Consider the following 14,022-nt stretch of genomic DNA (forward strand, 5'->3'; position numbering starts at 1 on the left):
CTAGAAGAAATATTAACTGCATGGATTAAAGACTGGTTCAGTGGTAGACATCAGAGGGTGGTGATAAACGGTACCCCCTCTGAAAAGTCGGAAGTGCACAGTGGAGTACCGCAGGGCTCGGTCCTGGGCCCAATCCTATTTAATATCTTCATGCAAGATCTGCTTCAGGGACTTCGGGGTAAAATTGCATTATTTGCCGATGATGCTAAATTGTGCAACATAGTGAGCGGAGATACCATGCCCGACGCTATGACATAGGACATACTGGAACACTGATCTGCTCTTTGGCAGCTGAATTTCAATGCCAAAAAGTGTAAGATTATGCACCTTGGTGGCAGAAACCCATGCAGAACCTACACTCTGAATGGTGAGACCTTAACCAGAACTGTGGCAGAACGAGACCTGGGAGTAATCATTAGTGAAGATATGAAGGCAGCCAATCAGGTGGAGAAAGCCTCATCTAAAGCTAGACAAATGCTGGGTTGCATCCGGAGAAGCTTTGTCAGCCGAAAGCCTGAGGTAGTGATGCCGCTGTACAGGTCCATGGGTGAGACCACATCTGGAGTACTGTGTACAGTTTTGGAGGCCACACTATCGGAAGGATGTGCTAAGAATGGAATTGGTTCAACGATTGGCCACCAAGATGGTCTCAGGGCTCATGAAGAATGACTAGGTAAGTTGCACCTTTACTCTCTCGAAGAACGCAGAGAGAGGGGTGACATGATAGAGACGTTCAAATACGTTACTGGCCGCATTGAGGTGGAAGAAGATATCTTCTTCCTTACAGGCCCTACGGCGACAAGGGGGCATCCGCTGAAAATCAGGGGCGGGAGATTCCATGGTGACACTAGGAAGTACTTCTTCACCGAAAGGGTGGTCGACCGTTGGAATGATCTTCCACTTCAGGTAGTTGAGGCCAGTAACGTGACTGACTTTAAGATCAAATGGGATCAACACGTGGGTTCACTTCAAAGAGGAACTTAGAGGGGAGGGTTATTTGAGTGGGCAGACTTGATGGGCCGTAGGCCCTTTTCTGCCGTCATATTCTATGTTTCTATGAAGGACTTGGATGTCTTTAAGCCAGAAAGCCAGAAAATGATTTTACTTTTGCTTTTCATCTCCTTTTTGATGTACACATACCTGAAGCAATCTTTTATAGTTTATGAAAGCTAACCTCTTATTCCTTCTCAGCTACTAATTTTGAGAACCAAAGTGGCCTTCTTTTCCTCTTACTTTTACTTACTTGCCTCACAAAAAGGTTTGTTGCCCTTACAGTTGCTCCTTTCAGTTTTGCCCACTGCATTTCCACTCCTTCCAGGCGTTCCCATACAGACAATAATTCCTTGACGCAATCCCCCATCCAAACAAAGTTAGTTTTTTTTTAAGCCTAGAACCTCTACTTTTGAATGAGCCCTCTCTATACCCATCACTGGATGCCAGATGATCACCCACTGTAACATCAGAAACACTTTCCCTGTTTGTAAACACTAAGGGGCTCGAAAGAGAAAAACATCCAAAAACCAGCCTAAGTCGGCACTTGGACGACCATAAGTCAAAAATGTCCAAGTGCCGATACTAAAACTGGGTTTTGGACGTATTTAAAAACGACCTAGGCCTCCATAGTGCCGCTGAACAACCAAAGCTAAACGGGGTGTTTCAGGAGGAGTGTCGAGGGCAGGAGTTGAGCAGGACGTGGGCCGGCTTAGACGTGGGCCTATCAGTACAGCATGTATAACCGAAAGTTATACAGCCAGGATCGACGAAACTTGGACATTGTGACTTAGACCATGTAAAACATAGTCTAAGTCACAAAAACCCACCTAAACTCACCAGATAAGCATTGCAAACACATAAAACAGACCCCCGCACACTACCCCAGTGATCACTGACCCTCCCACCCCCATAAAAATATTAATCACACCTTTAAATTTCAGCCTCCAGACCCTCATCACCTGGCAGCCTGGAAAGCCTAGTCGTCCAGCACAGAGGCAGCTTAAGCCGTCTTGGGGATGGGTTAGGGACTCATGCCCATAAGCCCCTGTTATCACTGCATTGATAATGAAACATATGCACTCCCCTATACACACCCCAAAACCCTTTTGTACTGGCATATAAGTGGTCCTGCAGCCATAAGGGCTATTGGGGTGGTAGATAAGTGGGTCTAGGGGATTCTGGAGGTGGTTTGGGGGGCTCACCGTGACCTATAAGGGAGCTGTAGTGAGGAGAAGACATGGCACCCTTTTTGTGAAGTTCACAGCAGTGCCCTGTAAGGTACCCCACTATTTAGGTGCCATGTCTGGGTGTTCAGTCCATCACTTTGCAGACCCCTCCCATGTCCAACAGGACTTGTTCTAGGTGTTTTTGACTTGGATGAAAATGTGGTATAAAGACGGATGATTTAGCGACTTGGACGATCAGATCTGCAGGACATATAACTAGACGATTTTTGAAGAAAAAAAAAAAAAATTTGGACGTATTTTTCTAAAATGTGTCCTAGGCTGTTTTTTACTTTGGATGACTTGCGACTTAGACGAAAACGAACTTAGACGTCCCTTTCGATTATTCCCCTCTAAGTCTAGTATGACCCCTTCCTGCGTGGGTTCCATTACCAACTGCTGGAACAGTTCTCCTTGTAGAGAATCCAGGATCTCCCTACTTCATAAAGCCCATACAATAGGGGTACCCCAATCAACATTCAGCATGTTAAAATCACCTATTAGCAATCACCTTTTTTAGATATATTCTGAATGTCTACTATTAAATCTCTATCTACTTCTTCCATCTGTGAAAGAGGCCTGTATATCACACCAATGTAAATATATTCACCATTCCCTCTTTCCTAATTGATCCACAGTGCCTCTTCCTTGCCCTTCCTGCAATTGTGTGGCTTTGATATCTTCTTTAACATATAACGCTACTCCTCCTCCTTTTCTTCCTACCCTGTCTTTCCTGAACAGATTATAGCCCAGTATAACTACATCCCAGTCATGGTTCTCTGTGAACCATGTCTCCATGATCGCCACTATATCCAACTCCTCTTCTTCCATCACAGCTTCTAGATGCAGAATCTCATTTCCCATACTTCAAGCATTAGTATATTCTGTTTTCCAGACATTGCCCCCTTTTCCCATCTGTGTAGATGTATTCAGTGATTTACTTGCCTGAGGGCTTATACTCACTTGGGGGCTTTGATCACACTGCCCCATCATTTCTAGTTTAAAGCCCTCTGCAGTAAATTAGCCAGCCTGCTGCCGAAGACACTTCTTCCCTTCTTTGATAGATGCACACCATCTCTGCTCAGCAGCCCTTGGAAGATTATCCCATGGTCCAGGAAGCCAAAATGCTCTCAACACCACCATCCATGTAGCTATACAGTCATCTCCAGGATGTGAGCTTCTCTGCATTGGCCTTTACCCTCGACAGAGAGGATGGACGAGAATACCACCTGTGCACCTGACTGCTTCACCTTCTCTCCCAGAGCCACAAAGTCACTTTTGACATGTTTGCAGGGGTATCTTGCAGTATCGTTAGTATCAATGTGGATGAGCAGCAGGATATTGGGGAAAAGGTCCACTTTTTTGGTGAAACAGTGAAATATCCTTGAAGTTAGATTAAAAATATAAGCTTTCCTAATTTAAGAATATTTTTCTGTTCACAAACTGGTCTTGTCCGTATTATTGTGAGAATGCAAGATGTAGGAAAAAAAACAGTTGTCTGGCCATCTTATCTTTAGTGAACAATTAAAAGAAGGTTTAACCCAGCACTCAAAATTGATGCTGTCAGCTGCGTTTTCTAGCTTCATGGGTTAGAAAAGGATTTTGATTTTAAACAAGAACTTCTTTTTATAGGTTGCACCTAAAGGGTTTTTCCCCCTATTCTTTAAGATGTAGAAATACATGCTGATTCATGAAAGATATTTTCATATCTTTTTCTAGGTGCAAAATTATTGTTTATTTTCAATAATGTATATTTAACATAAAATAAGAACATAAGCAATGCCTCTGCTGGGTTAGACCTGAGGTTCATCGTGCCCAGCAGTCTGCTCACGTGGGGGCCCAACAGGTCCAGGACCTGTGCAGTGATCCTCTATTTATACCCTTCTATCTCCCTTTCCAGCAGGAAAGTGTCCAATCCTTTCTTGAACCCCAATACCGTACTCTGCCCTATTACGCCCTCTGAAAGCGCATTCCAGGTGTCCACCACACGTTGGGTAAAGAAGAACTTCCTAGCATTTGTTTTGAATCTGTCCCCTTTCAACTTTTCCGAATGCCCTCTTGTTCTTTTATTCTTTGAAAGTTTGAAGAATCTGTCCCTCTCTACTCTCTCTATGCCCTTCATGATCTTGTAAGTCTCTATCCTATCCCCTCTAAGTCTCCTCTTCTCCAGGGAAAAGAGACCCAGTTTCTCCAATCTCTCAGCGTATGAAAGGTTTTCCATCCCTTTTATCAGACGTGTCGCTCTCCTCTGAACTCTCTCGAGTAACGCCATATCCTTCTTAAGGTACGGTGACCAATATTGAACGCAGTACTCCAGATGCGGGTGCACCATCGCCCGATACAACGGCAGGATAACTTCTTTCGTCCTTGTTGTAATACCCTTCTTGATTATACCTAGCATTCTATTCGCTTTCTTAGCAGCCGCTGCGCACTGTGCCGTCGGCTTCATTGTCATGTCCACCATTACCCCCAAGTCCCTTTCTTGGGTACTCTCATTCACTAACATCCCTCCCATCGTATAGTTGTACCTCGGGTTTCTGCTTCCCAGGTGCAATACTTTACATTTCTCAACGATAAACTTCATCTGCCATCTCGTCGCCCATTCCCCTAGTTTGTTCAAGTCCCTTTGCAATTCTTCGCAGTCCTCTTTAGTCCTAGCTACATTAAATAGTTTGGTGTCGTCTGCAAATTTTATTGTCTCTGTTTCTAGATCATTTATGAATATATTAAATAGCAGCGGCCCGAGCACCAAGTCCTGGAATCTTTTGAAAATAAGGATCTTATGCTAGCCTATAAAAAAGGTACTGGTTAAGGATAAGATGTATCTTTTCTTTCCTTTGGTAAACTGGTAGCTTTACTACACTAAGATAGTGGTACTAAGGCGTTTTCCTTTTTAGAATCCATATTATCATATGATTTTATGTAATTCTAAATACATTTTTAGAATACTTTTTGTGAAATGTACCTATCTTTTATACTTTGTAAAACTTTCATTAACCTGTTCAAAACCTAAGGAATTTTCTTTGTCTGAAATAATCCCACCTTCTAAAGGGATGAACTGATTAAAGATTGGAGCTAGGAGTGATGATGTGTTACAATTATATAAGCAACTGCATAGAAAATTTGTCTCATGTGTAACAGGCCTCCCTCACACAAGAATAATTATGGGGTTATGTTTTATGGAAATGCATATAATTAATTGGCATTTTAAGTCTAATTTTAACCTCAAGTTTAATTTTTATATAAATTGAATAAATAGCCCAGTTCTTTGCTGGGGTTAATCTACTATCTGGGAGTATCGGGCCATGCAAAGTCGCAACCCAAACAACACCCCCCCTCCCCGCACACCTGGTACAGGCCTCCCTGAACCCTTCTGTTGGATACCTGTACTGGCAAGGGTCCACCCCGCTTGACCCTTAGTGGAACTCCAAACAGTACAGATAACCAACAGGTGGTAGAATTCAGGCTACAGCCCAGGAACATCGGGCAACAGCTTTGCATGGCCTGATGTTCCTGGGCCACAGGAATAACTCTACTTGTGAGGTGGCTCGCAGGCAACATTATTCCCTCTTTCTTATTTCATTCTTCTTTCTCCCTATTTTTTTCCCTTAATTTTATTGTACACCACTCAGTATTATAATGAGTGGTATATCAAAACTTAAATAAACTTGAAATAAACTTATGCCTAGAGGATGGGATTCTACAGTACTGGGTTGCTGAATCCCATAGGGCACCAAGGTGTGCTAAAGGAGGAACCTTTACTACACCTTCATGAATCCCCCCTAAATTTTCTAAGAAGGGGGTACAATTATAAACCATTCAAAAGCAGGAGACCCTTTTAATCTCAATGGGATCATATCATGATCAATCAATAAGAAATATTACCTCTGTGGTTAAAGTCATAGATGTATTCTGGACACTGGACTGAAACCAATTCATTCAGGAACCCACCAGGCCAGCAAATGATTCCATCCCACTCTGGCACGCAGGCAAGGTCTACAAAAGATCCCAGAACATCCAAACATTAGCAAAGCAGACAAAAGGACTGAAAAACTGGGAGGGAGAAAAGACTGGGTTAATTTTTATGCTGAGTATTATGATTTCCTTCCTAGAGTGGCATCTTCTGAGATGAGGAGAAACTGGCTTGAAGCATGAGAAAGGAGAGACCAGAATGGGGGTGAGAGGGGTAGGTACAGAAAAAGCAAAAGGGTAGGTGAAAGAGAGGAAAGTATAGATAAACAAGTTGTTTTGGCTTGATTTCAGGAATTCTTTTGGAGGTATTTTCTTTAAAAATAATCTTGCATATTAACCGTGATTAATCGCCAACACTCAGTACAATTAATTGTGATTAAAAGTTTTAATCTTCCCGCAGCTCTAATTTATAGGTGTTATTTTTATAACATCATTTGCAGTCATCATAGCAGTGTACCAAAGCCAAGATCCCAGAACATCTTTAGAAACACGACAGTAGATATAGGCCAAATGGCCCACCTAGTCTACCCATCCACAGTAACCATTATCTCTTCCTCTCTCTCTGAGATCCCATGTGCCTATCCCAGGCCCTTTTGAATTCAGATACAGTCTTTGTTTCCACCACCTCTTCTGGGAGACTGTTCCAGGCATCAACCACCCTTTCTGTAAAAAATTATTTCCTCAAATTATTTCCAGAGCATATCATCTCTTAACTTCATCCTATGCCCTCTCATTGCAGAGTTTCCTTTCAAATGAAACAGACTCAACTCATACACATGTATTTAAATGTCTCCATCATATCTCCCCTTTCCCGCCTTTCCTCCAAAGTATACAGATTGAGATCTTTAAGTCTGTCCCCATACGCCTCATGACGAAGACCACACACCATTTCAGTAGCCTTCCTCTGGACCGACTCCATCCTTTTTATATCTTTTTGCAGCCTCCAGAATTGTATTCTAAATGAGGTATCACCAGAGTCTTATACAGGGGCATCAATACCTCTTCTTTCCTACTGGCCATACCTCTCCCTACCCTCATTGTGACTTTTGCCCTAGAGTTTGATAGGGATTTAATCCTACAAACATATTTTAGACACACGAATGATAAGTTTCTCGGCTCAAACATCCATATGTTTCCTGCTGTGTCTAGAGAAACGCAGAAAAGAAGAAAGGATTTTCTTAGTTGTAGTCCTAGGGTTTTGGCCTTTGGCGCTTTTTTTGTTTTAAAATTTCCTGCGAAATGTTGTATTTCTTTAGATGGAAAGAATTTCCTATTTTTTGAGCCAAGACAACTATCTGAATTTATTAGAGCCAGAGAAGGAGGGAAAGTCATTATTGGCTCTATTGTATCACCCACAGTGTAACGTACCAGCTTCTGGAGGTCAGTCTAAGTCCCCGATCCCATCTAATAGATTATTGTATCTTATTTGTTTTTCTTAATAGTTATTTTTCCTTTTGCTTGGATCCCAGTGGTGGACTAAATAATAAGTAATTAATCTTCATGTTGTATCTAATATATTTATACTTGATGGATATTATTTCTAAATCCTTCATGCAAGTTCATTGACTTGTTGTTTATTGTAAAAAGTTTTGAATATAAATAAATTAAAAAGCAAAGGAATAGTGAGGGAACTATGAGAGGAAAGGGAAAGACAGAATAACAAATGGGACACAGTAGGAAAGGGACAGAGAGTATGAAGAGAGGAGAGAGCTCAAAGAGATGTGAGGGAGACAGAGAGATGGAAGGCTGAAAGGAGTTAAAGAAAGGAAGAAGACAACTGGTTGGGTAGTAAGGGAAAAGTGTCTGGTTTAAAAGCTGGAAGTGCTTAGGGATAGAGAGGTGAGAGTTAAAATAAATGAGATGCAAAAGAATGAGGAGTATGAACAAGTGATGTGGAGAAGAGATGAGGAAGGGAGAGAGAGAGAAACTAGGAGAAATAAATCATCAAAAGAAAGCTACTATGGAAAGAAGCCAGAAGATGAAGGTGGAGGAGAGAGACCAGCATGGTTTGGATAACAAGACAAAGTGTTAAAATGTTCTCTCTCCCTCCCCTTTGCAGCAGTGGGCCTTGGTTCCCTCTAAGGCATCAAGGCCGGTGATCCTCAAACGATCGTTGCTAAACCAGTTTTGACTGGTTTAGTGACGATTGGATTTGCTGACCCAATGCAGACAAAATCTCACCACATAGCTTTCTGCAGGATCGTTCATTCTCCGATCCGGCTATGCAAATAAGCTCATTAATATTGAAATGCCATGCAAACTAGCAGAGCGATTGATGTTCTAACATGGGTTTGTGATGCACAAAAAAAGTGATTGCTTTTACCTCTGCCACTGATACAAAAATATAATCTAAGGCTTGGTTTTATATACCGAGACATCAATCCAAGAAAGCTCGACTCGGTTTACAATAGTTAACTTAACAAATAAAGACCATGAGGAATGAGATTAAGTTTCGGAAGATTAATTTTCTAAGTGTTTAGCAAAATTATGTATAACATGCCAAAACTTTTTTTTAAATGGGCACAGATATTGTGTATGTGTTACATATGCATTATATCTGCCTTATTAGAAAAAAGCACCCCCCACGCCAATGATGGCCCTCCCTGACATCTCCCCAGTCACCGGGGACTGCCCCCCACCCACGGCACTGGAAAAAGGCAGAAGGGATTCTCACTCCCTCCAGCCATGAGAAAAAATTGGCAGGAGGGATGCCCACTCCCTCCTGCCAATGGAGGCCACTCCCCCCTTCCCCCCAAAAAAAGAAAAGGCAAGAGGGATGCCCATTCACTCCTGCCACTGGATGCTCCCATGAACCCCCCCCTGTATCTTTGTCTGAAGAGAGCAGGAGGGAGGCTTGGTTCCTCCAGCTCTGAGGCCCACAGATCCAAAATGGCAGCCTTCCCCTCCTCAGTGCATAATGTGATGCACGGGGAGGAGTCTAAGGCCCTGATAGGCTCTGATTATAAATAAATCCTTACAAATGAGTACTATGCCAAAATTACTGAAAACAACTATGATTAAACCTAGGTTAAAAAGACCTAGGTTGGATGAAACAGATCTGGGAAATTATAGGCCCATAGCAGTTTTGTCATTTTTGGGAAAAATTATAGAAAAATCCATTTTACAGCAGTTAGAGAAATTTGTTGAAAGGGAAAATTTGCTTGATCACCACCAATTCAGTTTTCAGAGTGGGCCAGGGTGTTGAAACACTTGGTAACCACCGTAGACGAATTAAGGAAGGGTATGGATAAGAATAAAACATTCTGTATGGTCTCTCATTAGATGTATCATCGGCATTTCATACAGTCAATACATATCCTGCTGCAAATTATGATGAAGATGTGACTAGGAGGTGCAGTGTATGATTGCTTACAAGGGGAGGCCTCAGAGCCTCCTTCCTGCTCTCTTCAGACAAAGGTACTGGTGGGGTTTGGGGGAGGTATAGGGGAGCATCCAGTGGCAGGAAGGAGTGGGCATCTCTCCTGCCTTTTTTGGGGGGAGGGGTAGGAGATGGTTCAGGGGGTAGGGCAAGGGGCAGGGGCAGGCCTCCGTTGACAGGAGGGAGTGGGCATTCCTCCTGCTGATTTTCAGTGTGTGTGTGTGGGGGGGGAAAGTTGTTCCCTGGTGCTGGTTCAGCAGGGGGATGTTGGGGAGGGCCGCCATCAACAAGGAGGGCTCTGTTTTTAAATGGGGCAAATATTGTGCGGGTGTCATCTGTGCTCATTAACAAAAAAAGGTTTCCTGCTTTGAACAGCTGAGTGGCAGGTGGTTTCCTCTGCCTACTGTGCACATGTGTGAGAGTCACTCTCACAGCGATCAGTCGGACAGGAGAGATGGAGATTATGATGAACCTTCGTGTAAATCGTTAGCATGCAAAATTTTTAGTGTATCAATAGCTCTTTTAGAATCGGCCAAAAATCGGATCAGAGCGGAGCCAATCCTGTTTGTTTAGTGCATCTAGCTCTAAGACCCTAAATCCAGATACCTTGTGCCACCTATAACCAGGAACCACAGCTTGCTATCCCTAGCCCATAAGGTCTTTGAACATTGCCTCCACTTAACCCAAGGACTGGAAGACCTGACTCAAATATCAAATCAGGGATCTCCCACATCAGCTATCCTGCTGTGTTATCTATATTTGCTAATTTAATTATTTTTCATGTATTTTTTTATGTACAGCGCTTGGAAACTTTCCTCTCTGCCAGCAAGTTCTTATCTTACCTTTGCTCATCTCAGCCTGTGCTTTTATATTTTTCTGGCATTTTTCTGTCGCCTCAGCCAACAGATAAACCTGTTCCTCTTTAGTGATGACATCATCCATGTCAACCTGACAAAAAAAAAAGAAGGCATGTCTTTTGTTTGCCATTCTCCATTTGCTCAACGCAAGAATTGGCTGAAAATTTTGTGGGAGATGAGCATGGTGACTTCCTCTGAAAATCCAGCCAGAATCCCTTCATCATCAGTTTCATAGCCCAAAGAAAGAATTTGCTTTTACAGTTTGCATCAGATAGAGATTCATATCTGCAAGAAAATCTTTTCAGAGGGCTGAATCAGACTTGTGGATGCTGTACTAATCTAGGAACAACAGTGGAACAGCAGAAATAGTGTGCGGGGGGGTGTTTTTCTCCTTTTTTGCTTAGTTCGCTATTCTAATCTAAATATTGCAGACTGATTTAAAAGCATTTATAATCTGCCTGTTCAAAGTACAGTACAAGAAACATCTGAAGCATTACAGCAATGTAATCAATAAGACAAAACTACAAATAAAAGCACTTAATATAAAATAATATAATCTACAAACAGATGTAACACCACTTGAAATGTCCTCTAAAAATGCTTGCATAAAAAGGATACCATTCACTTGACAAGGCATTGCGTAATAGTGGATCAGACCCTAATTGGAAGCTTTACGGATGGGCACAAAATCCTGGGTAATAAAAAATTTCTGTCTGTAAATATGAAGGACTGAGAAAAGAAGAGGCACAGCAAAGCTACAACAACAGCCCAAATGTCAGAAGAGAAGCAGCTGCCAAATAAAAGAGGTTTATGAAAAGAACAACTTTTGATGATGAGATGTGCTTGCATTGTCCAGTCCCACAGATGTTCTAGTAAAAGTCTAACATGTTCAATCCCTGTAATAGGGCATAAAAGGTGGCCTATACTAGACTCCTTGAGGCAAGTGTGAACTGCTTCCAAACTCTTGTAAAAACATAGTAACAGAGTAGATGACAGCAAATAAAGACCCGAATGGTTCGTCCAGTCTGCCCAACCTGATTTAATTTAAATTTTTTACATTTTTTCTTCTTAGCTATTTCTGGGCAAGAATCCAAAGCTCTGCCCGGTACTGTGCTTGTGTTCCAACTGCCGAAATCTCTGTCAAAACTCACTCCAGCCCATCTACACCCTCCCAGCCATTGAAGTAAAATTTGGGGTAATCAGTGAAAGTCTGACACATCAAAAGTCATTTTTTGGAATATGCAATGCATGAAATTGATAATAGAAGGAGAAAGGGAATGTGTAAGAGAGGTAACAAATAGTGACCAAAATCCCATACAAGCAAACCAAATTGAGGGATACCCACACCCTTCGACTGACAGGCCTGCTTCTTCCAAATAGTGGGCCTTCCCCTTTCCAATGCATCCTAGGATACATTAGGTAGGGCCTAAGGCCTTGATTGACCTTACAACCTGAGCCAATCAGAGCATTCTAGGATGTACCAGGAAGGGAAAGGCCCACCATTTTGAAGAGGTGGACCTGATGGCCAGTTTATTGCATTTGATATACTGCCTAAATGCCTAGGCAGTTTACATCAAATGGAAAACATTTGTACAAATGGTTCAAAGGTAATAATAAAAGAGGGACAAAAAGTAATGACACACCATAGGGCAATGTTGGATATAAAAGGAAAAATGGAAAAGAATATATCATATAAATTTAGGATGGGGAATAGACCTGAAGGAAAAAATAAGTACCAGTAAATAAATAAAAAGGCCTAGCGGGAGCAATTCAATGCTGACGACAAGTATTCATGGGCTGAAGACATACCAGCAAAAACCCAAATAATATGGCATATGGACCTTTTTATTTTTAAACCCAGCTAAGCTAACTGCTTTTATAACATTCTCTGGCAATGAGTGAAGAAATATTTTCTCCTGTTTGTTTTAAATCTGCTACATAGTAGCTTTTTGCATACCCCCTAATACCAGAAAGAGGAAACAAGAAATTCACATCTATCCATGCCACTCTGCTCAGTATTTTATAGACCTCTATCATATCTCCCCTCAGCTGAAGAGCCGTGAGCCACTTTATTATCATTTTCATCACTCTTCTCTGTACCTTTTCTAATTCCATTATATCATATTTAAAGAAAAATCAAATTGTGCTTTATTAAAACATTTTCAATGCAATCTCACCGGTTCCTTTTCTGGTCCTCTCACAGTATGTTCTTAATATTTTAAGTTGCTGGAAAGAAGGGAGGTAAATAATGCTGCTGATCTTCAAATGCCAAGCAATGCAAAAATGTGGGAAAAAGGGACTGGAATATTTCTCATCATTTTGGTTATTACAGGCAGGATTTTTTAAAAAAAATTCAAGCAAACCTTGATAAGTTGCCAATGTATATTCCACCTTATAAACTCCAGAACATTATCTTTGGCAGGGTGCAGGTAATATGCCAAGTAAATTTAAGAGACTGGAATAATACTCTACATACCTTGGTGTAGGAAGGAGGTTCAGTCCTGTCACAGTAGGTGCAAAAACATTGCTCCCAAAGAGAAAACTTACCAAACCAGAGGCAGAAGTGAGCACTGAATACCAGAAAATGAGAGGGAGGCAGCCCTCCATGATCCTTAGCCAGAAGGGAAGAAAGAACTTGTAGAAAAGTTGGACCAGGAAGCAGGTTCCCTTCTCTACTGATCACTGCCTGGATCTTGCCTTCACACCACAAAACTCTTTGTCACAGAACTAGAATTCTCCACAGTTCATCAAAACATCGTTGGGTGCTCCTTTTCATTCCTGCTCTAGTTAAATCACCAGCAGAAATGTTTCAGCACTGTTGACTCTCACCACTCTCTTTGCCAGTTTTATTGGAAAATATCCCAGGTTAAAAAAGAATTTGTAATCTTGTCCTGGTCTTTTTCCTCTCCCATATCTGATTATGCCTGAACTCCAGTGTCCTGGTGCATTGGGGAAGGAGCTAGTTACACTTCAAGACTCTCTTGAAAGACATGTTGATAGGAAAATTGGCACCCCACAGACAGACACAGGAGGGAGGAGAGGGCTCTTTTCCATACACTTTGTGCTATGCAGACTCTCCAAGTGGGACTGGTTTTCAGACAGGGGTGATTTTAACCTTGTCATTGTCCTCTCCTCCTACAGAAGCAGCATTCACAACCACCAGTAGGGGGAGGCAGTCGTGGTCATTGCTGGTGGCTGGATTGTAGAGCTTCAGAGAGGAATATCAATGAGCAGACACCGGGAAAACATTTGCAGTTGCCCCAACATTTACCCTTCTCTCTCCCTCTTTTCAATTTCTCCTCTCCCACCAAAAGACTTTTTCTCACTCCTCCCAGGTCTTCTTCCTCCTCGTTCTCCATTCCTTTTCTCTCCCCCCCACCATTAGTGTCTTTCTTCCCTTCTCTCTCCTCCTGTGGCACTCTGACTCTTTGATTCACCTCCCTCAGCATCTATTGCTCTTCAGCAGTGGCTTCAGCTGCTTCTTCAAGCATGTGTCTGTGCCTTGCTGGTGACCTGCATATGCATATTAAGGTAAGTGTATGCCACCCAAAAGCAACAGAAGATGCCATTTCCAGCTCACCAAGTAGTCAAGGTTAAC

The 14,022-nt window shown here is 42.1% G+C and overlaps 1 protein-coding gene across 3 annotated transcripts in view; it reads right to left on the bottom strand.

Annotated features, from left to right (window-relative positions):
- Positions 1–13,470, bottom strand: part of LOC117347043 (parathyroid hormone/parathyroid hormone-related peptide receptor-like) — a 95,380-nt gene extending 81,910 nt beyond the window's left edge. For all 3 annotated transcript variants that reach the window (XM_033917351.1, XM_033917350.1, XM_033917352.1), the window contains exons 1-3: positions 12,972–13,470; positions 10,410–10,515; positions 6,102–6,212 (exon numbers count right to left, since the gene is read on the bottom strand). In XM_033917351.1, the coding sequence (XP_033773242.1) occupies positions 6,102–6,212; positions 10,410–10,515; positions 12,972–13,031 (277 nt within the window). In that variant the 5' untranslated portion in view covers positions 13,032–13,470. The remainder of the gene's footprint in view (positions 1–6,101; positions 6,213–10,409; positions 10,516–12,971) is intronic.
- Positions 13,471–14,022: the final 552 nt, after the last annotated feature.

This window comes from Geotrypetes seraphini, chromosome 13 (genome assembly GCF_902459505.1).
Source record: "Geotrypetes seraphini chromosome 13, aGeoSer1.1, whole genome shotgun sequence".
Lineage (NCBI taxonomy): Eukaryota > Metazoa > Chordata > Amphibia > Gymnophiona > Dermophiidae > Geotrypetes > Geotrypetes seraphini.